General features: G+C 43.6%; 1 protein-coding gene across 1 annotated transcript in view; it reads right to left on the bottom strand.

Annotated features, from left to right (window-relative positions):
* The window catches only part of kcnh4b (potassium voltage-gated channel, subfamily H (eag-related), member 4b), a 72,558-nt gene that overhangs the window by 13,257 nt on the left and 32,906 nt on the right, over positions 1-26,395 (bottom strand). The window contains exons 5-11 of the mRNA XM_041872148.1: positions 15,688-15,931; positions 14,241-14,398; positions 10,546-10,753; positions 8,568-8,762; positions 8,154-8,353; positions 5,954-6,203; positions 5,185-5,399 (exon numbers count right to left, since the gene is read on the bottom strand). Of these exons, the coding sequence (XP_041728082.1) occupies positions 5,185-5,399; positions 5,954-6,203; positions 8,154-8,353; positions 8,568-8,762; positions 10,546-10,753; positions 14,241-14,398; positions 15,688-15,931 (1,470 nt within the window). The remainder of the gene's footprint in view (positions 1-5,184; positions 5,400-5,953; positions 6,204-8,153; positions 8,354-8,567; positions 8,763-10,545; positions 10,754-14,240; positions 14,399-15,687; positions 15,932-26,395) is intronic.

The raw sequence follows: 26,395 nt of genomic DNA, 5'->3' as shown, positions 1-26,395 counted from the left end.
TAATTAAAGAGCAGCAGTAAAATAACAGTAGCGAGACTTTATACAGGGGGTACCGGTACAGAGTCAATGTGCGGGGGCACAGGTTAGTTGAGGTAATTGAGGTAGTATGTACATGTAGGTAGAGTGACTATGCATAGATAATAAACAGAGAGTAGCAGCAGCGTAAAAGAGGGGGTGGGGGGTGGGGGGGGCATAGACTTGGCACTCCGGTACCGCTTGCCGTGCGGTAGCAGAGAGAACAGTCTATGACTAGGGTGGCTGGAGTCTTTGACACCGCCTGGTATAGAGGTCCTGGATGGCAGGAAGCTTGGCCCCAGTGATGTACTGGGCCGTACGCACTACCCTCTGTAGTGCCTTGCGGTCGAAGGCCGAGCAGTTGCCATACCAGGCAGTGATGCAACCAGTCAGGATGCTCTCGATGGTGCAGCTGTATAACTTTTTGAGGATCTGAGGACCCATGCCAAATCTTTTCAGTCTCCTGAGGGGGAATAGGCTTTGTCGTGCCCTCTTCACGACTGTCTTGGTGTGTTTGGACCATGATAGTTTGTTGGTGATGTGGAAACCAAGGAACTTGAAGCTCTCAACCTGCTCCACTACAGCCCCGTCGATGAGAATGGGGGCGTGCTCGGTCCTCTTTTTCCTGTAGTACACAATCATCTCCTTTGTCTTGATCACGTTGAGGGAGAGGTTGTTATCCTGGCACCACACGGCCAGGTCTCTGACATCCTCCCTATAGGCTGTCTCATTGTTGTCGGTGATCAGGCCTACCACTGTTGTGTCATCGGCAAACTTAATGATGGTGTTGGAGTCGTGCCTGGCCATGCAGTCGTGGGTGAACAGGGAGTACAGGAGGGGACTGAGCACACAACCCTGAGGGGCCCCAGTGTTGAGGATCAGCATGGCAGATGTGTTGTTACCTACCCTTACCACCTGGGAGTGGCCCATCAGGAAGTCCAGGATCCAGTTCCAGAGGGAGGTGTTTAGTCCCAGGGTCCTTAGCTTAGTGATGAGCTTTGAGGGCACTCTGGTGTTGAACGCTGAGCTGTAGTCAATGAATAGCATTCTCACGTAGGTGTTAATTTTGTCCAGGTGGGAAAGGGCAGTGTGGAGTGCAGTAGAGATTGCATCACCTGTGGATCTGTTGGGGCAGTATGCAAATTGGAGTGGGTCTATGGTTTCTGGGATAATGGTATTGATGTGAGCCATGACCAGCCTTTCAAAGGACTTCATGGCTACAGATGTCAGTGCTACGGGTCGGTAGTCATTTAGGCAGGTTACATTAGTGTTCTTGGGCACAGGGACTATGGTGGTCTGCTTGAAACATGTTGGTACTACAGACTCAGTCAGGGACAGGTTGAAAATGTCAGTGAAGACACTTGCCAGTTGGTCAGCACATGCTCGGAGTACATATCCTTGTAATCCGTCTGGCCCTGCGGCCTTGTGAATGTTGACCTGTTTAAAGGTCTTACTCACATCGGCTACGGAGAGCATGATCACACAGTCGTCCGGAACAGCTGATGCTCTCATGCACGCTTCAGTGTTGCTTGCCTCGAAGCGAGCATATAAGTAATTTTCCTCTTCTGGTAGGCTTGTGTCACTGGGCAGCAGGCTGTGCTTCCCTTTGTAGTCTGTAATAGTTTGCAAGCCCTGCCACATCCGACGAGCGTCGGAGCCGGTGTAGTACGATTCAATCTTAGTCCTGTATTGACGCTTTGCCTGTTTGATGGTTCGTCAGAGGGCATAGCGGGATTTCTTATAAGCGTCCGGGTTAGAGTCCCACTCCTTGAAAGCGGCAGCTCTACCCTTTAGCTCAGTGTGGATATTGCCTGTAATCCATGGCTTCTGGTTGGGGTATGTACGTACGGTCACTGTGGGGACGACGTCATCGATGCACTTTTTGATGAAGCCAGTGACTGATGTGGTGTACTCCTCAATGCCATCGCAAGAATCCTGGAACATATTCCAGTCTGTGCTAGCAAAACAGTCTTGTAGCTTAGCATCTGCGTTATCTGACCACTTCTTTATTGACCGAGTCACTGGTGCTTCCTGCTTTAGTTTTTTATTGTAAGCAGGAATCAGGAGGATAGAGTTATGGTCAGATTTGCCAAATGGAGGGCAAGGGAGAGCTTTGTACGCGTCTCTGTGTGTGGGAGTAAAGGTGATCTACAGTTTTTTTCCCTCTAGTTGCACATTTAATATGCTGGTAGAAATGAGTTAAAAAGGATTTAAGTTTCCCTCCATTAAAGTCCCCGGCCACTAGGAGCGCCACCTCTGGATGAGCGTTTTCCTGTTTGCTTATGGCCATACAGCTCATTGAGTGTGGTCATAGTGCCAGCATCGGTTTGTTGTGGTAAATAGACAGCTACGAAAACTATAGATGAAAACTCTCTTGGTAAATTGTGTGGTCTACAGCTTATCATGAGATACTCTACCTCAGGTGAGCAAAACCTAGAGACTTCCTTAATATTAGATTTCGTGCACCAGCTGTTGTTTACAAATATACACATGCCGCCACCCCTTGTCTTACCGGAGGCAGCTGTTCTATCTTGCCGATGCTGCGTATATCCCGCCAGCTGTATGTTATCCATGTCGTCGTTCAACCACGATTCGGTGAAACATAAGATATTACAGTTTTTAATGTCCCGTTGGTAGGATATCCGTGATCGTAGTTTGTCTATTTTGTTATCCAATGATTGTACGTTGAAAAAATAAAATTATAATAATAATCTTCGTCCAGTACGAGGTGAGTAATCATTGTCCTGATATCCAGAATCTATTTTCGGTCATACGAGACGGTGGCAGAAACATTATGTACAAAATAAGTTACAAATAACGTGAAAAAACACACACAATAGCACAATTGGTTAAGAGCCCGTAAAATGGCAGCCATCTCCTCAGGTGTCATTCTTTCCCAATAAGACTGTAACATAACAAAATGTGGAAAAAGTCAACGGGGTCTGAATACTTTCCGAAGGCACTGTATATAATATAGGGGAGCTATCACTAGAAAAAAAAGGGCTCATCTTTCACACTGGGGGAAAAGTTTTCCAAAGGGAGACAGCCTCCCTGACGCTAATGGGAATGTCATTACTATCAATTAATGGGAAACTAATGCATTTCAAGTCCTGCCAGTGGCCCACATAGCAAATAGATTTAGAGAGAGTTCAATAAAATATTGTTATCTCTTAACTCAAAAGAGATTGTGGTGACTCTCTGTAGGCTGTGATGTGTGTGTGTCTGCGCATGCCAAAAAAAGTGTGCTATGAGAAAGTGATAGGGGCTATTGTCTGTGACTGTTTGTGTGTGTGGACAGTGGAGAGGGGCCTGGCTAACAGTGTGGAAGTTAAGGATCTATAAAATAGTGTTTTATAACCGCTTCTGAGTACATTATGGACTCTCATAGTCAGTGTAGTACTATTTTAAGGCATTATAAAGGACATTATAATAAGCATTATACCCTTGGCTAAAGTGTTACCCAGATTTTCAGCACTGAGTTCTCCATCAGTCTGTGCAAGGTTGGAGCCTGCACCCCTGGCCTCACGCCAGAGCCCACTTCGAGCAGATGGTGAGAGGGAACTAGAGCATTGCTCAGACCCAAAACCTGATTACAAACCCCTTTGCGGGCCTGCAATTCAACGCACAGTGTTGGAGACAGACAGTGCAAGGCCACCAAATGAATGAGAAACAAATATAATTTCATTTCAACCAAATGCCTTCATTTCATTTCTTCTTGTGCGTCACGGTCAAATCGCTCCCCCTCTGAAAACACATAAAGAATAAACTTGAATCCAAACCGAACGCTTGAACAAATGTAATATCAACGTCACTCAAATCTCGTTTCCAAATTACTTTTTTTTGTTATATATATAATTTTTTTGTATTTTTCCCCCTTTTTCTCCCCAATTTCGTGGTATCCAATTGGTGGTTACAGTCTTGTCCCATCGTGCACAACCCAACCTAGCCGCACTGCTTCTTGACACAGTGCCCGGAAGCCAGCCGCACCAATGTGCCGGAGGAAACACCGTACTCCTGGCGACTGAGTCAGCGTGAACTGCGCCCTGCCCGCCACAGGAGTCGCTAGTGCGCGATGGGACAAGGACATCCCTGCCGGCCAAACCCTCCCCTACCCTGGACGGCGCTTGGCCAATTGTACGCCGCCCCAATGGGTCACCCTGTCGCGGCCGGCTGCGACAGAGCCTCAAATCCCGTTTCCGAAGACATGAAAGGAAATTAGATGAAATGCAAGCAACGTGACGAAAAAAATGCTCAAATAATCTGAAAGATTTATTGACTTTGTAAACATTAAACGCCATTGACTGATTAAAGTTTAGCTAGTAGCTATTTCTTCACATCTGTCATTTGATTCGCTCTGTTGTCAAACCACAAGGGGTTTACAAAACTCCACTCCATTCTATTGTTTGGAAGAGATTGAGGGGAGTCTGTGAGCTGATGCCACCATAAGGACTACATACCACATTCATAACTCATACATACTGCATTTATGTAGTACATGCACATTTAGTAAATACTTATGTCAACAACCGCAAGACATACCAAAAATATAAAGCATTTATGAAATTCTTATAAACAGCATATGAAGGTGGTATGTATGGGTTATGAATGTGTTATGAAGTCCTTCTGTAGGTATCCTTCAAGTAAAGTAATACCAGCCTTTCCTCTGTTTACTGTGGTAAGACAATAATCCAAAGTAATCACACACTAAATAAATAGAAAATTGCTTTGTGTGAATTAAGCAACTTTCACTTGTTCTGGGGTAATGATCACTGTAGAACATGCCCTTAGGCACAGATCTAGGATCAGCTTCTCTCCCCAGCCTTATCCATTAGGGGTGAAAACCACAAATCCGATGTTAGATTAGCATCTAGGGACAAGGATATGCGTGAAAGTAGCACTGACAAATAGAATTGCCATGACAATAAAATCACTGTCGGCTAGAGTTTGATTGGTCAAGAGAGGATTGGTCAATTGTGCAGATGGAATGTCAAGGAGAGTGACAATAACAGAGGCATTTTAGTGTAAAAACAGCCTATGTTATGGTTTGCTTTATTCACCTCTAAAAATGTTGTAAAAGGGATTTAAAGGAGCATAGCATCAACTTTTTTCATTCAAATGTTTTTAGAGTTTTAGTAGAGGTTGCAGTGGAGGTGTGTTTGTGTGTCTCACCTCTGCCTCGCTGCCCTCTCTCAGGTTGTATGTGAGGTTGTGGAGGATATCTGCGGTAAACAGGCTGGCGTACTCCGGGTAGAACTCCAGCACCTCCCTTAGAGCCCGCATACTGATGTACTGCAGGTCGCAGTAGGTCAGCGCCTTCACGTCCGCATTAGTCTTGATAACGTGATCCGTCCCCGGCAGGTCGGAGCCAATCAGATCCCCCTTCCCTGTAACCAACCAGTCAGCAACATACAGTACGGTGTTGGTGCTGCTGAGGAATCATTGGCCCTGTCCAGAAAACCCCCTAGCCTCTACCCCATAGGTACTTATGGAAATCTCCTCTAGTACCCCCAGCCAGTTCTACTTTTTTGAACAAATCCACTACTAGCACACCTTATTCAACTAATAAAGGGCTTGATGAGCAGTTGACCAGTCAAATCAGCTGTGCTTATAGAAGAATAGATCAAATGAGTGGATCTGGGTACTCGAGGAGAGGTTAAGGAAACTCTGGTATAAGCAATGTGGTGAAAGTCCAATCAAGCCAATCAAATGTTTATCATATCCCATCTCCACTGGTCTCTCTTCAGAGTAGGGTGAAGTTGCCCCTAGACACTGATCTTGGGTCAGTTTAGCATTTTCCCCACTAACGGTTAAGGTTTGAATTGGGGGAGGGGAAGCTGATCCTAGATCTGTACCTAAGGGGAACTTCACCCCGGAGCTCTCTCTTCAATCCCACAGATGACCTTTACAGATGACAATGACCTTTGACCCCTATACTAACCTAGGATGGCCAGCACCATGCTGTCCTTGAGCACCTCCAGGGAACCCGAGCAGACAAAGTAGTTAGCGTGGAGCGCGTCGCCCTGCCGGATCAGGTACTCGCCAGGGGCGCAGAACGAGGTCTTAATGTGGAGGGAGAGCGAACGCAGACAGCCGCGGCTGGCCCCCTCGAACACAGGCAGCTGCAGGATGTCCTTGTTCAGGTGCATGGCGATGTCGGCCCGCAGCTCGTCTGGGAAGTCGTGCAAGAGCTGGAACGGAGAGAAAGAGGACGAGAGAGAGAGAGAAGGAGAGAGAAGGGGGAGTGAGGGAGAGAGAGAGAGGGAAAGCAGAGGGAAAGAGAGAGAGAGAGCACTTGACCAATGTAAAAAGGGCCTTGTCAACTTGTCAGTACGGCTACCATATAGTGTGTTGTAGTAGAGTAGGGACGGGAGGGCACACAATTAATGTTGTAAAATGTATTTTATAATGTACAGTCGTGGTCAAAAGTTTTGAGAATTACACAAGTATTGGTCTTCACAAAGTTCACTGCTTCAGTGTTATGATATATTTTTGTCAGATGTTACTATGGTATACTGAAGTATAATTACAAGCATTCCATAAGTGTCAAAGGCTTTTATTGACAATTACATTAAGTTTATGCAAAGAGTCAATATTTGCAGTGTTGACCCTTCTTTTTCAAGACCTCTGCAATCCGCCCTGGCATGCTGTCAATTAACTTCTGGGCCACATCCTGAATGATGGCAGCCCATTCTTGCATAATCAATGCTTGGAGTTTGTCAGAATTTGTGGGTTTTTGTTTGTCCACCCGCCTCTTGAGGATCGACCACAAGTTCTCAATGGGATTAAAGTATTGGGAGTTTTCTGGCCATGGACCCAACATTTCGATGTTTTGTTCCCCAAGCCATTTAGTTATCACTTTTGCCTTATGGCAAGGTGCTCCATCATGCTGGAAAAGGCATTGTTCGTCACCAAACTGTTCTTGGATGGTTGGGAGAAGTTCCTCTCGGAGGATGTGTTGGTACCATTCTTTATTTATGGCTGTGTTCTTAGGCAAAATTGGGAGTGAGCCCACTCCCTTGGCTGAGAAGCAACCCCACACATGAATGGTCTCAGGATGCTTTACTGTTGGCATGACACAGGACTGATGGTAGCGCTCACCTTGTCTTCTCCAGACAAGCTTTTTTCCGGATGCCCCAAACAATCGGAAAGGGGATTCATCCGAGAAAATGACTTTACCCCAGTCCTCAGCAGTCCAATCCCTGTACCTTTTGCAGAATATCAGTCTGTCCCTGATGTTTTTCCTGGAGAGAAGTGGATTCTTTGCTGCCCTTCATGACACCAGGCCATCCTCCAAAAGTATTCGCCTCACTGTGCGTGCAGATGCACTCACACCTGCCTGCTGCCATTCCTGAGCAAGCTCTGCACTGGTGGTGCCCCGATCCCGCAGCTGAATCAAATTTAGGAGACGGTCCTGGCGCTTGCTGGACTTTCTTGGGCGCCCTGACGCCTTCTTCACAACAATTGAACCTCTCTCCTTGAAATTCTTGATGATCCGATAAATGGTTGATTTAGGTGCAATGTTACTAGCAGCAATATCCTTGCCTGTGAAGCCCTTTTTGTGCAAAGCAATGATGACAATGGTAACCATGGTTAACAGAGGAAGAACAATGATTTCAAGCACCACCCTCCTTTTAAAACTTCCAGTCTGTTATTCTAACTCAATCAGCATGACAGAGTGATCTCCAGCCTTGTCCTCGTCAACACTCTCACCTGTGTTAACGAGAGAATCACTGACATGATGGAAGCTGGTCCTTTTGTGGCAGGGCTGAAATGCAGTGGAAATGTTTTTTTGGGATTATGTTCCTTTTCATGGCAAAGAGGGACTTTGCAATTAATTGCAATTCATCTGATCACTCTTCATGACATTCTGGAGTATATGCAAATTGCCATCATCAAAACGGAGGCAGCAGACTTTGTGAAAATTAGTATTTGTGTCATTCTCAAAGCTTTTGACCATGACTGTATATTGCTGCCTTAATTTTTGCTGGACCCCAGGAAGAGTAGCTGCTGCCTTGGCAGCAGCTAATGGGATTCATAATAAATACAAATACAAAATAAGATAAGATAGCGTAAAGCTGAAATGGATCAGTGTGTTTTATGCATCGTTCTGTTGTTGTATTATAGTCGTATGGCCTTACCTCGTTGGCATCGATGCCATTGTTCACGGACCAGGTGGTCTGGAAGTACTCCAGCATTCGCTGTTTAAGCTGCTGGGGTAGACGGTGAACCCTGATGAAGTCCTTCAAGTCCTTCATGCGCGTGTGGTAGAGGGAGCGCCGGGAGTACATCCGCTGGATGATGGCCGTCACGTTACCAAACACCACCGCATGCATCAAGGCTGGAGGGTGGAGGAGAGGAGAGAACAGAAGAGAAGAGGAGAGGAAAGGAGAGGAGATGGGGGAGGGGAGGAGAGCAGAGGAACAAGAGACAAACGTTTAATCCCCATAACCACTGTTCGACTTACAAATGAAAAGACGCCAAACTGCGTCCAAACTTTGGGCCTGGACCTGGCATGCCCGCTTGCCCGCGCCAATCCAGGGTGCCGCACTCACCCCCTATGAGCATGGTGCAGATGGAGAAGATCTTCTCAGCGTCAGTGTTGGCACACACGTTGCCGAAGCCCACGCTGGTGAGGCTGCTGAGGGTGAAGTAGAGGGCAGCGATATAGGAGCTGCGTACTGAGGGTCCGCCCAGTGTGCTGTTGACGTATGGAGTCTCTAGACGCTTGCCCAGCTCATGGAGCCAACCTGGGGGGTAGGGGGGGGTAGGGGTGAGACCAGGTCAGAAGGTCAGCGTTCACATAACTCCAAGCCACACTTACTTGTATAACTTGTATATATTTTTTTAATGAATCAACATTGAGAATTCAGACAAGTTGTGCTGGAACAAAGCTGGGCTGGGGAGAGAGAGATGAAACCAGGCCAAAAAGTATAGATTTCATGAGCATCTCTCACCTGACTTTGTGCCAAATAACTTGTAGAAACAGCACTATATCACTAAAATTTGATTGATTACTTAAGGGCTTACTATTAAACTATTTCCAAGGAGAATGCAAACAAATACACATTCAAAGAATATTCAGTTGTTTTATTTGTTTTTAGAGGGCCCTCTTCAGTCTTAACATATACACAAACTTTTCTAGATAATTGACAGCATTGGAATTTAAAGGGATAATCCTCCGCAAACCACTATTTCCTATGATTAACAGTGTTAAATAACCCTAATATGTGAAAACAATATTTTTGGTGAACAAATGTTTCATTTTGTCGATATAATACACTTTTTTTTGGGGGGAAATCTATTGCAACTCAAGTCGACTACAAAACCCACAATGCAATGCTCTCTCTCTTGGCTGGCTGGCTGGCTAGCTAGTTAGCTAGCAAACGTAGCTACACACAATAATACTAAAGTCAAAATCAGCATGTGAAGTAGCTAGCGAGCTGTAGAATCGCCTAAACAAACTGCACTATAAATGTAAGAGTATCTCACCGAGTTCATCTTGTCAGAGCGAGTGCAGAGTACGTCGCTATGGCAACAATGGTCCTTTCCCACATTTCCCAAAGACACAGGGCGCATTGCGAGATTGTACTTGAAGGAGAAGCTGAGTTGAATAATTTGGTACACTTTTTAGATTGAGCACATCTAAGCGAAATATCTACTTTGTCATGACGATATAGACGGATGGATGTGTTCTAGACAAGTATGCCCACACCATCTATTGGCTGATTTGTCGATCTGGAGTGCAGGTCATTGTTTTAAAAGCGTTATGAAATGTGATATAGTGTGTTATTCCCTATCTCCAGTGACGAGAACCATTTAGTATGACGCTTTCCTACACAATTTCCTGATTTCACAGACGGACCACTTAGAAGTTAAATCATGGGGAGCATTTTTATTTAAACCACTGATAGAACATAGGCTTCCAACAAATTGACAGGAGTTTCATGATTTTTATTTCTGGGGGTGGATTATGCCTTTAAGAACGATGTTCTGGATGTGCAATAGAAGACACTTCTACTCTAATACTGTAAAAGAAATGCTGTTTGTATCGTTAGAGAGCGAGCGTGAAACTCTTCTGTTGCGGTAGACTGCATATGTCACTATTCAGGTGGTCTGTCATCAAAGACTTAGAGTGATGGGGGCATTGGCAAGGCACTCGCTGGTTGCCACCCCTGCCAGGGCACACCAAGAGTCAGGAAGCTGGCATGGACTTAAAGGAGCGGGTAGAATGAGGTTGTGTCCTTCAGGGATAAATGAGGCCCAGTGTTGCGCCCCTTTGACACACACTTGAACACACACGTGGACACACACTTACACATGCCTACACGCACACACACATACAGGGTTGGAGACTTACATTTCGTGCCTCTATCGATGAGTATGATCAATATACCACGCGTGTGTGGGTGCGCATTGCGTGCATGTACACACGTGAATATCTTTACACCCCAGGCCCGAGTATTTGTTTGTGTCACCCCTCTCACCCTCTCACCCACCCGGCCCTCACCTTCCTCACTCAGCCAGACTCACCTATGTCCCAGGTGTCTGGGTCGTTGTTCTCCATCTCCTTGCGTCCGATGATGTACCAGATGCAGGCCATCCAGTGGGCCAGCAGGGCGAACATGGACATGAGCAGGGTGAGCACCATGGCACTGTACTGGGAGTAACGGTCCAGCTTCTGGAGCAGCCTCAACAGCCGCAGCAAGCGGACCGTCTTCAGCAGGTGGACCAGGGAGGTCTGGGACCAAGAGGAGAGAGAGGACAAAGATTAATTTTGAGAGAGTGGAGGTTGTGTAGATCATTGGAATTATATAGTTATATATATATATATATATATATATATATATATATATATATATATATATATATATATATATATATATATATATATATATATATGTAAATTAGAATTGTTTTCCACTCCACTTGGTGTGGAGTAGGTTTAAGATCATTGAAATGAAATCCTAATTAAATGTATTTTTTACATTTAAGGCAACATTCAAGACAACAAAATGTGGAAACTATGAAAACTGTGAATACAAGACCCTGTAGTGTATACAGTTGAAGTCGGAAGTTTACATACACTTTGGTTGGGGTCATTAAAACTCGTTTTTCAACCACTCCACAAATTTCTTGTTAACAAACTATAGTTATTTTTCCAACAAATGTTTACAGACAGATTATTTCAGTTATAATTCAATGTATCACAAATACAGTGGGTCAGAAGTTTACATACACTAAGTTGACTGTGCCTTTAAACAGCTTGGAAAATTCCAGAAAACTATGTCATGGCTAAATGACATCCTTTGAGTCAATTGGAGGTGTACCTGTGGATGTATTTCAAGGCCTACCTTCAAACTCAGTGCCTCTTTGCTTGACATCATGGGAAAATCAAAAGAAATCAGCCAAGACCTCAGAAAAAATATTGTAGACCTCCACAAGTCTGGTTCATCCTTGGGAGCAATTTCCAAACGCCTGAAGGTACCACGTTCATCTGTACAAACAATAGTACGCAAGTATAAACACCATGGGCCCACACAGCCATCATACCGCTCAGGAAGGAGACACATTCTGTCTCCTAGAGATGAACGTACTTTGGTTCGAAAAGTGCAAATCAATCCCAGAACAACAGCAAAGGACCTTGTGAAGATGCTGGAGGAAACAGGTACAAAAGTATCTATATCCACAGTAAAATGAGTCCTATATTGACATAACCGGAAAGGCCGCTCAGCAAGGAAGAAGCCACTGCTCCAAAACCACCATAAAAAAGCCAGACTACGGTTTGCACCTGCACATGGGGACAAAGATCGAACTTTTTGGAGAAATGTCCTCTGACAAAAATAGAACTGTTTGGCCATAATGACCATCGTTATGTTTGGAGGAAAAGGGGGGTCACTTGCAAGCTGAAGAACACCATCCCAACCGTAAAGCACGGGGGTGGCAGCATCATGCTGTGGGGGTGCTTTGCTGCAGGAGGGACTGGTGCACTTCACAAAATAGATGGCATCATGAGGAAGGACAATTATGTGGATATATTGAAGCAACATCTCAAGACATCAATCAGGAAGTTAAAGCTTGGTCGCAAATGGGTCTTCATTTAAAAATGTTTTAGGCATTTAGCAGACGCTCTTATCCAGAGCGACTTACAGTTAGTGAGTGCATACATTTTCATACTGCCCCCCCGTGGGAATCGAACCCACAACCCTGGCGTTGCAAGCGCCATGCTCTACCAACTGAGCTACACAGGGGGCTTCCAAATGGACAATGACCCAATGCATACTTCCAAAGTTGAGACAAAATGGCTTAAGGACACCAAAGTCAAGGTACTGGAGTGGCCATCACAAAGCCCTCACCTCAATCCTATAGAAAATGTGTGGGCAGAACTGAAAAAGCGTGTGCGAGCAAGGAGGCCTACAAACCTGACTCAGTTACACCAGCTCTGTCAGGAGGAATGGGCCAAAATTCACCCAACTTATTGTGGGAAGCTTGTGGAAGGCTACCCGAAACGTTTGACCCAAGTTAAACAATTGAAAGGCAATGCTACCAAATACTAATTGAGCATATGTAAACTTCTGACCCACTGGGAATGTGAAGAAAGAAATAAAAGCTTAAATAAATCATTCTCTCTACTATTATTCTGACATTTCACATTCTTAAAATAAAGTGGTGATCCTAACTGACCTAAGACAGGGAATGTTTACTAGGATTAAATGTCAGGAATTGTGAAAAACAGAGTTTAAATGTATTTGGCTAAGGTGTATGTAAACTTCCAACTTCAACTGTATATGTACAGGTATATGCCAAAATAATGGAAACATCAACATAAAGTGTCTTAATATGGCGTTGGGCCACCACAAGCCGCCAGAACACCTTCAATGCACCTTGGCATAGATTCTACAGGTGTCTGGGACTCTATTGGAGGGATGCGACACCATTCTTCCATGGGAAATTCCATCATTTGGTGTTTTGTTGATGGTGGTGGAAAACACCGTCTCAGATGCCGCTCCAGAATCTCCCATAAGTGTTCAATTGATATCTGGTGCCTGAGATGGCCATGGCATATGGTTTACATAGTTTTCATGCTCATCAAACCATTGAGTGACCACTCGTGCCCTGTGGATGGGGACATTGTCATCTTGGAAGAGACCACTCCCATTAGGATAGAAAATGATTCACCATAGGTTGAAGGTGATCACTCAGAATAGCTGTGTATTTATTGCCGTTTACCTTGCCCTCTAAGGGGTTGAGTGGACCTAAACCATGCCAGGAAAATGCACCCCAAACCATAATGGAGTTTAAACTTAATTTACTCAAGTCTTTCATTTATTTTGACAGTTACCTGTATATGTGTATACCAGTGGTAAACTTTTTCAGCAGGTACCATTTTTTCCGCCACAATTTCTGGGACCCCATTTTTTTGCAATAATTTCTCACGACCCTACCCCAAATATAATGACATTATCTTACAAATCGATACATTTCAATTTTTACATCAACAAATAACCTTAAATTCATTACATTTCTATCCCTTATCAAAATGAAAAGAAAACAATAAATACATTTACTCAATAAAATTGTATTTTTCAAATATCTTTCTCAAAAACATTTGTATATTGTCCTATATAATAATCTGTATCCTTAATTCTTTATACAAGAATTAAAACAAAAATGTTGAATAACACTGGTGTATACATTTTTTGTCATTTAGCAGACGCTCTTATCCAGAGCGACTTACAGTTAAGTGAGTGCATACATTTCTTTTTATACTGGCCCCCCGTGGGAATCGAACCCACAACCCTGGCGTTGCAAGCGCCATGCTTTACCAACTGAGCTACACGGGGCCCGTGTCATACAGCACGTGTCATACTCATTCCACAGAGGGCCGAATGTCTGCAGGTTTTCGATCCTCCCTTCAAAACTAAAAACCAGCAGACACTAGGCCCTCACATGGAATGAGTTTATATATTGGCACCCTTGCACTTTACAATGGAGTGCAATGGAGCAGAATGTTCTGTTTTCTCTTTTCAAACCTGGTTGAATGGCTATTTTTACCCTGTAGGCACCTGCAACTTACCAAAGGTAATATAAATTACACTTGCTGAGAATCACTTGCCTCCAGCCAAATTAATTTGAATTTATCCAGGCCATTTATTTATTTTTTAAGTGAATTTGTATGTGTATAGGTACATTATAGTGTATGTGAATATACGACGTCATATACCCACCACGGTGATGTTGAAGGCATAGAGCAGGTCAAAGGGCAGTGCAGCCACCAGGTCGACAAAGAACCAGGTGGTGGCGTAGTGGATGCAGATGGAGCGTGTCTCGTACACCACCTGACCCGACGTGCTCACAAAGGATGTTCGGAAGTTTAGGATGATGTCTGTGAATGGAGTGGGTGTGAAATAAGTGATTTGGTTCCAAAATAGCTAAATGTTTGCTTAGTGGTCAAAGAAATGTTTCAGTCAAGGTAGCATAGTGGTCACCCAACCCTGGGGGAAAACCCTGTGCATGCTTTTGCATCAGCCCTGCACTACAGCACCTCATTCAACGTATATCTCACCAAGAGGTGTTGTAGTTTCTGGCTGGAGCAAAAGACTGCATCCAACCTGGGTTCAAATACTATTCAGGTATTTCAATTACTTTCACATAAATTGCGAAGTATTTTGATATTTTTTATTTAAAAATACAAGTAGTTGAATATTGGAGAAATGTATTTGGAAATACATTTGGAAAGTATTGGCATGTATTTGAAAATACTCAAATACACAGACAAGGGTATTTCCAAATTCAAATATTTCAGTACTCCATGCATTTGAACACAGGTCTGTTTGGTCCTATGGTATTTGAAATATATTTGGAAACAATTGTTGGAAATAGTTTCATATAGTATTTATAGGAAATTATTTGAAAATACTTTCAAATACTTCGAAAATAAGTAGTTAATTTGGCCAAATAATTAGAAAATAATAAAATATACAGAAAATAAGTATTTAAAATACAAATACTTAAATAAGCATGTATTTGAATCCAGGTTTGAGTGACCATGACATATACTATCTATCTTGGAAAATAATCTACTACAGGAGAAACACTGGATCAGATGTAATTACTGGACAGTTACTACAAATACTTGAAAGGTCTTCTTCCGTCCACTCCTCTTCATTTACATCAATACTAGGCTCATATGTGCTGACTAAGAGAACAGCAAACCATTATGAAGCAAAATCCTAACGTGATTATTTCCAGTCTCCTGCCTCCTATTCCCTAGATCCCAGATATCCTACCGCCTATAGAGTACCTCCATGGTGATGTCGTTGACGACGGTGCAGCAGGTGGCCGCATTCAACTCCTATTTCCTATCCCTTATCTCCTACAACTTACCTCCTATCTCCTCCTTTCCTTTCACCTTATCCCCTTATTTCCTAAGAACATCTCCATGACAGTGTGGCTTTTGATGGAGAAGCATCCAATGTCCTATTCCTTATCTCCTACAACCTTCCCATCTCCTATACCTTTCCCTTAATCCCTTTACTTCCTCACCCAGGATGAAGAGCACTTCCTCAACAATGTCGTTAACAATGGTGGCACGTCCTATTTCATATTCCTTACTTCCCATATCCTACAACCTACCTCCTACCTCCTATTCCCTTACTCCACCCATCTCCTCACCCAGGATGAAGAGCATCTCCACAGCGATGTCACTGACGATGGTGGAGCGGGCGGCCGTGTCCAGCTCGTCGTAAGGCGTAAAGCAGACGTTGTAGGGCACGGTGACCGCCACGTAGAAGGTGGCCAGGAGGATCATCCAGTCCCATAATGCCTTGGATATGCTGTAGTGAAGCAGGATGAAGCGGGACTTCTGCACCGCCGCTACCTTGTACTCCGGGAGGGACGAGGGCTTCTCAAACATGTTCTGGTAGAGGGAGAGAGAGAGAGATGTGTTGGTAGAATGATTATTGGTAAAGGATGAATGGGATTGTGTGTGAAGTGAGGTGTTGAATAAACTCAAAACAGTCATCCACAAACATTCTCCACCGCATGCTGTTTGGGGCCAGTTTCTCAAGTTCCTCAGTTTCTCATTGTTTCTGCTACACATCATAAATCCAAAGATATCAAATTTGTCCATCAGCGCCTTATCAAAAAACAAGGTCCTCTGATCAAGATGACTTCCTGTGAGGGTGGAAGTGAGGCGATGATGAAGGGTAAACGACCAACTACGCCACACTGAGCATCAGAATGACATGCATGATTTCAACTCTTCCTTCAACATCCCCTCATCCAAAAGTCATCAGCTATTTCTCGCCCAAGTGTATTTCTCGACTTTTCTAATCTCGTCTCATTAAAGAGAAATGAGAGAAGTGCCGAATCGACTGAACTTCACCATAAAAATTTGAAATAACACTTATTCATTCCCCCCTCGTTGGAATTCTTGATTGAGAAAGCTAATTACGGGTGAGCTATATTATAATACCATAGCGAATCCGAGTGTCCCATCTGGGGTTGGCATAATGACAGCACAGATCTGACTATTGGACATAATAGCCATAACAATGTTGAGGAGACATTGAGTAAAGCTATTACCTTGGACAGAAAAGAAAGAGGGGTGAAAAGAAACAGAAAAGGCTAAATGGATCAAGGACTCCAGCCACTCAAGCCACGGCCTGTTCACCTCGCTTCCATCTAGAAGGCGGAGACAGTACAGGTGCATCAAAGCTGGGAGCGAGACATGGAAAAACTGCTTCTAACTCCAGGCCATCCGACTGTTAAACAGTCATCACTAGCTGGCCTCTGACCGGTACCCTGCCCTGAACCATAGACACTGTCACTAGCCGGCTACCACCCGGTACTCTACCCTGCACCGTAGAGACTGCTGCTGTATGTACATAGAGTCATTGAACACTGGTCACTTTAATAATGTTTACATACTGTTTTTCCCACTTTATACAGTTGAAGTCGGAAGTTTACATACACTTAGGTTGGAGTCATTAAAACTTGTTTTTCAACCACTCCACAAATTTCTTGTTAACTAACTGTAGTTTTGGCAAGTCGGTTAGGACATCTACTTTGTGCATGACACAAGTAATTTTTCCAACAATTGTTTACATACAGATTATTTCACTTATAATTCACTGTATCACAATTCCAGTGGGACAGAAGTTTACATACACTAAGTTGACTGTGCCTTTAAACAGCTTGGAAAATTCCAGAAAATGATGTCATGGCTTTAGAAGCTTCTGATAGGCTAATTGACATCATTTGAGTCAATTGGAGGTGTACCTGTGGATGTACACCTCCAATGCTCCAAAACCGCCATAGAAAAGCCTGACTACGGTTTGCAACTGCACATGGGGACAAAGATCATACTTTTTGGAGAAATGTCCTCTGGTCTGATGAAACAAAAATAGAACTGTTTGGCCATAATGACCATCATTATGGTTGGAGGAAAAAGGGTGCAGCTTGCAAGCCGAAGAACACCATCCCAGGGCTTTGTGATGGCCACTCCAATACCTTGACTTTGTTGTCCTTAAGCCATTTTGCCACAACTTTGGAAGTTTGCTTGGGGTTATTGTCCATTTGGAAGACCCATTTGCGACTAAGCTTTAACTTCCTGACTGATGTCTTGAGATGTTGCTTCAATATATCAATATCATTTTCCTTCCTCATGACGCCATCTATTTTGTGAAGTGCACCAGTCCCTCCTGCAGCAAAGCACCCCCACAGCATGATGCTGCCACCCCCGTGCTTCACGGTTGGGATGGTGTTCTTCGGCTTGCAAGCCACCTCCTTTTTCCTCCAAACATAACGATGGTCATTATGGCCAAACAGTTCTATTTTTGTTTCATCAGACCAGAGGACATTTCTCCAAAAAGTATGATCTTTGTCCCCATATGCAGTTGCAAACCGTAGTCAGGCTTTTCTATGGCGGTTTTGGAGCAGTGGCTTCTTCCTTGCTGAGCGGCCTTTCAGGTTATGTCAATATAGGACTTGTTTTACTGTGGATATAGATACTTTTGTACCTGTTTCCTCCAGCCTCTTCCCAAGGTCCTTTGCTGTTGTTCTGGGATTGATTTACACTTTTCGAACCAAAGTACGTTCACCTCTAGGAGACAGAACGCGTCTCCATCCTGAGCGGTATGACGGCTGCGTGGTCCCATGGTGTTTATACTTGCGTACTATTGTTTGTACAGATGAACGTGGTACCTTCAGGCGTTTGGAAATTGCTCCCAAGGATGAACCAGACTTGTGGAGGTCTACAATTTTATTTCTGAGGTCTTGGCTGAATTCTTTTGATTTTCCCATGATGTCAAGCAAAGAGGCACTGAGTTTGAAGGTAGGCCTTGAAATACATCCACAGCCTGGTACACCTCCAATTGACTCAAATAATGTCATTTGTAAGTGAAATAATCTGTCTGTAAACAATTGTTGGAAAAATTACTTGTGTCATGCACAAAGTAGACGTCCTAACCGACTTGCCAAAACTATAGTTTGTTAACAAGATATTTGTGGGGGTTGAAAAACGAGTTTTAATGACTTCAACCTAAGTGTATGTAAACTTCCGACTTCAACTGTATATATAGACACATACACACACACACATACCTACACTCCAGACTCTGACATTGCTTGTTCTGATATTTCGTATCATTTAATGTATTATTTACTTTTTGGATTATGTGTGTATTGTTATTGTGTTGCTAGATATTACTGCACTGTTGGAGCTAGAAACGTAAGCGTTTCGCTGCACCTGCAATAACATCTGCAAATCAGTGTAGGCGACAAATAAATGTTGATTTGATGGGTTGTGATTCGTCCAGAAACAATGGTCCTGTGTGGAAAGGGGGGTTGCCTGGGTAATTAAGTATGAAATGTAATTTCCCTGGTATGTGTCCGGGAGGCGGTGAGCACCGTCGTGCCTGTGTAATCTTCTTAATGAGGCTCCTCAGAATGGATAGCCCTTACGTAGGGAAATAATTGGGGGAGCGAGGGAATTGTGGTCACACAAAAAAGGAGGAAGAGGAGGAGACTGGCGTAATTATAACATTCCTAATTTTGTGTGTGTGTGGGGGGGGGGGGCGGGGGGATCCAGAAGTCTCCACAAGAATAGTAAATGAACAAACATTTTGCTAGTCAAATGCTATTTCTAGGGGGTTTAGGGTTAAGGTTAGAATTTGTGTTAGGGTTAGAATTAGGTTTAGGGTTAGGAGCTAGGGTTAGGGTTAGGTTTTTGGGTTAAGGTTAGGGTTAAGGTTCGGGTTAGGTAAAATAGGATTTTGAATGGGACTGAATTGTGTGTGTCCCCAAGGTTAGTTATACAAGACTGTGTGTGTGTGTGCGTGTTTGTGTGTGTGTAAATGGCTGAATTGTCCCCAAACCATCAGCTCTTGACCCATACTGACAGGCTCCTCTCAATTGTGAAAAGAGAAGAAGAAAAGAGGGACATTTCACAGTTACAATGACCATGTGTTATTTTCCACTTGTTTCGACTGCTGGGATGTTTCCCCCACTTCAATTAAGAAGTTGAACGGCACTGAGGCAAATCCTAAGGAAAAGCCGAGCTGCTCGGGCTGATTTAATGTTTTTTTCTGAGCGAATGAGTCGGGACATCAGCGAAAGCTTTTTTAATTTGGCTCACATTACATCACCGGGGTCGGGTCAATCCATCCTTCCGTCCGACAGCCAACCGAGCACGTCCTAGTGATGATGAGAGGCGAAAAAGGCCGCTGCGGGCACCAAGTGTTGCTAAATCTCCCTGCGGCAACAGCTGATCTTTGTACTTCATCAAGCTTCACCCAGGCAACCCCAACGCGCATATCCCCCAGTATGCTTTGAACTGAGAAAAACAAACCATGACACAGACAGATGTAGCGTACATAAGACGGGCTCATGGTTGCTCATGGTCTCTTGATGAGTTAGCCCTGCCTGTGACTTGAAAATCAGTGTCCGCCCTCGGCCCAAGAGGCCATTTCCTCTTGGGCTAATGGTTAAGACGTTGGTTTCTCCCATGAGGGACCCGGGTTTATATCTTGCCCGTGACACAGACAGACTTTCTCTAAAACAGAGTATAGTACAGAGTAAAGATCCAACCAGCTGAAACTGCATGGTTACTGTTAGATTTGACCAAAGTAGACGGACATATAACGACCAACTCCACAAAGTTGCTTCATCATCTCCCTCTTGAACAATCCACAACAACCTGCTCACTTACACACGCACACATAAAAAGCAGGTCAAGACTGGTGGACTCATTGGAAACTGGGTTACAGTAGATTATATAAACCAGGGGGGACTAGAATTACACACTCCCAACCCCAGAGAGACCATAGGGAGATAGATGAAGAGGCAACGAGAGGACAGAGGGGAGAAATACTTGGCTGAATCAGGTGTTTTATAGAGTAGTTCTGGAACAAAACCCTGAACACCCAGTAGCTCTCCAGGAGGAGGGTTAGCCAAACCTGACACAATCGATGCCTCGCATCCTCTCTCCTTGCCTCCTTCTAAAAACCCATTGGAGAATAAGGTCCAAGGGGAGGGACCTTGGAATTTCTCCTCCAATACGGTTGAGAAGGAGGCCAGGAAATGGGATGCGAAGAATCACAGAAAGACGAATTGAGATAGAGCCTTCGTTAGATGGTTCTTCCCAACTCCTCTGAGCAAACAGCCTAAATATAGGAATTGGGGGTAATCATTGTGCATTTTAGGGCACAGAGATGCTGTGCAGTTATTCCCCACGTTCTCGGTAGTTAAAGTAGCCCTCTCTTGACAGCCTGTTCTCTCTTCTCTCACACACAGGTGTTCCTTCCTTCCTGTCTTTCTGGACTGATGCTACAAATAGTGAGCTATTCACTGCAAAGCCAACTTCTAACAGGGAAGAGATTAAAGGGGGGGGGGGTATATATATATATATATATTTATAAACAAGGTGGTTCAAGCCCTGAATGCTGATTGGCTGACAGCCGTGGTATATCAGACCATGTACCACTGGTATGACAAAACATTTATTTTTACTGCTCTAATTACATTGGTAACCAGTTTATAATAGCAATAAGGCCAATATACCATGGCGAAGGGCTGTATCCAGGCACTTAGCCGTAGTATGTTGGCCATATACCACACCCCCTTGGGCCTTATTGCTTAAATAGACATTACATGGCCAAAAGTAGGTGGACACCCCTTCAAAGTAGTTGATTCGGCTATTTCAGCCACACCCGTTGCTGACAGGTTTATAAAATCGAGCACACAGCCATGCAATCTCCATAGACAAACATTGGCAGTAGAATGGCACGTACTGAAGAGCTCAGTGACTTTCAACGTGGCACCGTCATAGGATGCTACCTTTCCAACAAGTCAGTTCATCAAATTTCTGCCCTGCTTGTGCTGCCCAGTCAACTGTAAGTGCTGTTATTGTGAAGTGGAAACGTTTTGGAGCAACAATGGTTCAGCCGCAAAGTAGTAGGCCACACAAGCTCACAGAACGGGACCGTAGAGTGCTGAAGCGCGTAGCGCGTAAAGATAGTTTGTCCTCGGTTGCAACACTCACTTTGTGGCAACAGTTTGGTGAAGGCCCTTTCCTGTTTCAGCGTGACAATGCCCCCGTGCACAAAGCAAGGTCCATAAAGAAATGGTTTGTCGAGATCGGTGTGGATGAACTTGACTGGCCTGCACAGAGCCCTGACCTCAACCCCATCGAACACCTTTGGGATGAATTGAAACACAGACTGCGAGCCAGGCCTAATCGGCCAGCATCAGTGCCCGACCTCACTAATGCTCTTGTGGCTGAATGGAAGCAAGTCTCTGCAGCAATGTTCCAACGTCTAGTGGAAAGCCTTTTTCCACATTTTGTTACATTACAGCCTTATTCTAAAATTGATGAAATTGTTTTTTCCCCCTCATCAATCTACACACATTACCCCATAATGACAAAGCAAAAACAGGTTATCAATGTTTGCAAATTTATTAAAAATTGAAATATCACATTTACATACACTACCAGTCAAAAGTTTGGACACACCTACTCATTCAAGGCTTTTTCTTTACTTTTACTATTTTCTACATTGTAGAATAATAGTGAAGATATCAAAACTATGAAATAACACATATGGAATCATGTATTAACCAAAAAAGTGTTAAACAAATCAAAATATATTTTATATTTCAGATTTTTCAAATAGCCACCCTTTGCCTTGATGACAGCTTTGCACACTCTTGGCATTCTGTCAACCAGCTTCACCTGGAATGCTTTTCCAACAGTCTTGAAGGAGTTCCCACATATGCTGAGCACTTGTTAGCTGCTTTTTCTTCACTCTGCCGTCCGACTCATCCCAAACCATCTCAATTGGGTTGAGGTCGGGTGATTGTGATGGCCAGGTCATCTGATGCAGCACTCCATCACTCTCCTTCTTGGTAAAATAGCCCTTACACAGCCTGGAGGTGTGTTGGGTCATTGTCCTGTTGAAAAACAAATTATAGTCCCACTAAGCCCAAACCAGATTGGATGGCGTATCACTGCAGAATGCTGTGGTAGCCATGCTGGTTAAGTGTGCCTTGAATTCTAATTAAATCACAGACATTGTCACCAGCAAAGTACCCCCACACTATAACACCTGCTCCTCCATGCTTTACAGTGGGAAATACACATGCGGAGATCATCCGTTCACCCACACCGCATCTCACAAAGTGTAACCTAGCATTTAAAGTGGCTAACAAATGTATTGCCATTAATTGGAAGGTTTTTTGCCTCCCACAATAGATGGAATAAATGTCAAGTTACGTATCACTAGATTTGATTTATTACAAGATTAAGGGTATACTGTGCAACTTTCATAAGGTCTGGATGCCTTAATGGAATACAGTACGACAAAAGGAGTCTGTATTGAAAACATGCCCACATCAGGGGAGATACAATTCATATTTAGGCAATCCCTAGCTGCTGGGCTGCTCAGTCCTGGCCTTGGGGGTCTGCCGTACTGTTGGTTGTCACTCTGACTTGAAACCAATAATGAATGTTTCACTAAAATCCTAACTCTGAGTGGAGTGTGTTGGGTTGGGGCGCTGCAGGACCGTGGATCCCTAGGGTCAGGACGGGGTGACCCAGCTATATTGTGTGCAAGTAAAAAGAGCTCTACAGTACTATTAGGCCTAATATATTAATTATATGGATGATGTACTGTTTCTGTGTGTTAATGTGTAGGTGTATGTCACAGGAGGTTGGTGGCACATTAATTGGGGAGGACGGGCTCATGGTAATGGCTGTAGCGGAATCAGTGGAATGGTATCAAATACATCAAACACATTCCATTTATTCCGTTCCAGAAATTATTATGAGCCGTCCTCCCCTCAGCAGCCTCCACTGGTGTATGTGTGTTTTATACAACTTTTATCTCTCTAAACCTTTCCTTGAGACATAAAACAAAAGATGGGAAGGAAGTTGTGTTGGGGAGAGTTGAGTTTTTGACTATACGGGTGGGGGTTGGAAGTGCAGGCGGCTCGGGCTGGCTGGTCGGTCTTGCTGAAATTTGATGTAGAGGATGTCTTAACAAAGACAATCAAACGTTTTTGTACTTTATTTGTAAGAGTTGTTCATTTGTTAGGCTATTGGTTAAAGGTGCAAGACAATGTTATTGAATTATCATTGATCTAGTTCAGTCTTATCAATCACTTAAACATATTTAATAATGATCTCTTACCTAGCTTGTTGACTGGGCATTTTTGCTTACTTTATGTTGTTCTAAATCGAGACGGCTAGAAGGGCTATGGGTCATATTAGATTGTGTAGAAATGCAGGAAATTAGCTTAAGATGCCCCAAAAAATGGGAGGACTCCCAGACCCCCCACCAAGTTATGTCCACCCTACTTCTAAAACCAAAGTTGCACCCCTGGTAGTAGGAGCCAGGAGCAACGGTTTGTGTCAAGAACTGCAACGCTGCTGGGTTTTTCCACGCTCAACAGTTTCCCGTGTGTATCAAGTACGGTCCACCACCCAAAGGACATCCAGCCCACTTGACACAACTGTGGGAAGCATTGGACTCAACACCTTGTAAAGTCCATGCCCTGACGAAATTGAGGCTGATCTGAGGGCAAAAAGGGGTGGGGGGTGGGTGCAACTCAATATTAGGAAGGTGTTCCTAATGTTTGGTATACTGATAGATGAATTTGTATTTTTAAGGTAATGACTAAAGGATTTCACCCCAATACTGTATAAATGTGAAAACTGTGTTAAAGTTATAAGACAATAAAACCACTAACAGGGAAGATGGGTAGAAACTGTTGGAGGCCAACATTCCATAGTAAGGGGGGACCTAGAAACTGCTGAAAGCTATACTGTGGAAAGTCACAGGCCGCCGAAAGGTGGGCAGAGCAAAGTTCCTTTGTGTGAAGGCATATAAAAAGACTGTGTGTGTTTTTAGCGCCAGAGCTCTCATGAATAAAAAGAATGAGCTAATGCAGAACGGGACTTTGTTTAATTTATTATTAAACCAGAGCCTTACACCCTCTGGGAATTATTCAAAGTTTACAACCATTGAGATAACAAGATTCTCGTGACATATACTCAGTGTATGTATGTACATACAGTACCAGTCAAAAGTTTGGACACACCTACTCATTCAAGGGTTTTTCTTTATTTTTATTATTTTCTACATTGTAGAATAATAGTGAAGATATCAAAACTATGAAATAACACACATGGATTCATGTATTAACCAAAAAAGTTTTAAACAAATCAAAATATATTTGATATATTCTTCAAAGTAGCCACCCTTTGCCTTGACGAGAGCTTTGCACACTCTTGGCATTCTCTCAACCAGTTTCATGAGGAATGCTTTTCCAACAGTCTTGAAGGAGTTCCCACATATGCTGAGCACTCGTTGGCTGCTTTTCCTTCACTCTGCGGTCCAACTCATCCCAATCCATCTCAATTGGGTTGAGGTCGGGTGATTGTGGAGGCCAGGTCATCTGATGCAGAACTCCATCACTCTCCTTCTTGGTCAAATAGCCCTTACACAGCCTGGAGGTGTGTTTTGGGTCATTGTCCTGTTGAAAAACAAATGATAGTCCCACTAAGCGCAAACCAGATGGGATGGCGTATCGCTGCAGAATGCTCTGGTAGCCATGCTGGTTAAGTGTGCCTTGAATTCTAAATAAATCACTGACAGTGTCACCAGCAAAGCACCCCCACACCATCACACCTCCTCCTCCATGCTTCACGGTGGGAACCACACATGCAGAGATCATCTGTTCACCTACTCTGCATCTCACAAAGACACGGCTATTGTAACCAAAAATCTCAAATTTGGACTCATCTGACCAAAGGACAGATTTCCACCGGTCTAATGTCCATTGCTCATGTTTCTTGGCCCAAGCAAGTCTCTTCTTCTTATTGGAGTGGTTTCTTTCCATCAGTTCGACCATGAAGGCCTGATTCACACAGTCTCCTCTGAACAGTTGATGTTGAGATGTGTCTGTTACGTGAACTCTGTGAAGCATTTATTTGGGCTGCAATCTGAGGTGCAGTTAACTCTGGGTCTTCCTTTCCTGTGGCGGTCCTCATGAGAGCCAGTTTCATCATAGCTCTTAATGGTTTTTGCGACTGCACTTTCAAAGTTCCTGAAATTTTCCGGATTGACTGACCTTCATGTCTTAAAGTAATGATGGGGACTGTCATTTCTCTTTGCTTATTTGAGCTGTTCTTGCCATAATATGGACTTGGTCTTTTACCAAATAGGGATATCTTCTGTATACCAACTCTACCTTGTCACAACACAACTGATTGGCTCAAACGCATTAAGAAGGATTAACAAGGCACACCTGTTAATTGAAATGCATTCCAGGAGACTACCTGATGAAGCTGTTTGAGAGAATGCCAAGAGTGTGCAAAGCTGTCATCAAGGCAAAGGGTGGCTACTTTAAAAAATCTAAAATCTATTTTGATTTGTTTAACACTATTTTGGTTACTACATTATTCCATATATGTTATTTCATAGTAGTTTGGACAATGTAGAAAATAGTAAAAATAAAGAAAAACCCTTGAATGAGTAGATGTGTCCAAACTTTTGACTGGTACTGTATGTATGTACAGTGCATTCAGAAAGTATTCATACCCCTTGACTTTTTCCACATTTTGTTACGTTACAGCTTATTCTGAAATTGATTTAATTGTTTTTTCCCCTTATCAATCTACACACAATACCCCATAATGACAAAGCAAAAATTTTGTACAAATAAACAACTGAAATATCACATTTATATAATTATTCAGACCCTTTACTCAGTACTTTGTTGAAGCATCTCTGGCAGTGATTACAGCCTCGAGTCTTCTTGGATATGATGCTACAAGCTTGGCACACCAGTATTTGGGGAGTTTCTCCCATTCTTCTCTGCA

This window comes from Coregonus clupeaformis, chromosome 1 (genome assembly GCF_020615455.1).
Source record: "Coregonus clupeaformis isolate EN_2021a chromosome 1, ASM2061545v1, whole genome shotgun sequence".
In the NCBI taxonomy this organism is placed as follows: domain Eukaryota; kingdom Metazoa; phylum Chordata; class Actinopteri; order Salmoniformes; family Salmonidae; genus Coregonus; species Coregonus clupeaformis.
This window is presented reverse-complemented; position numbering and strand designations above follow the sequence as displayed.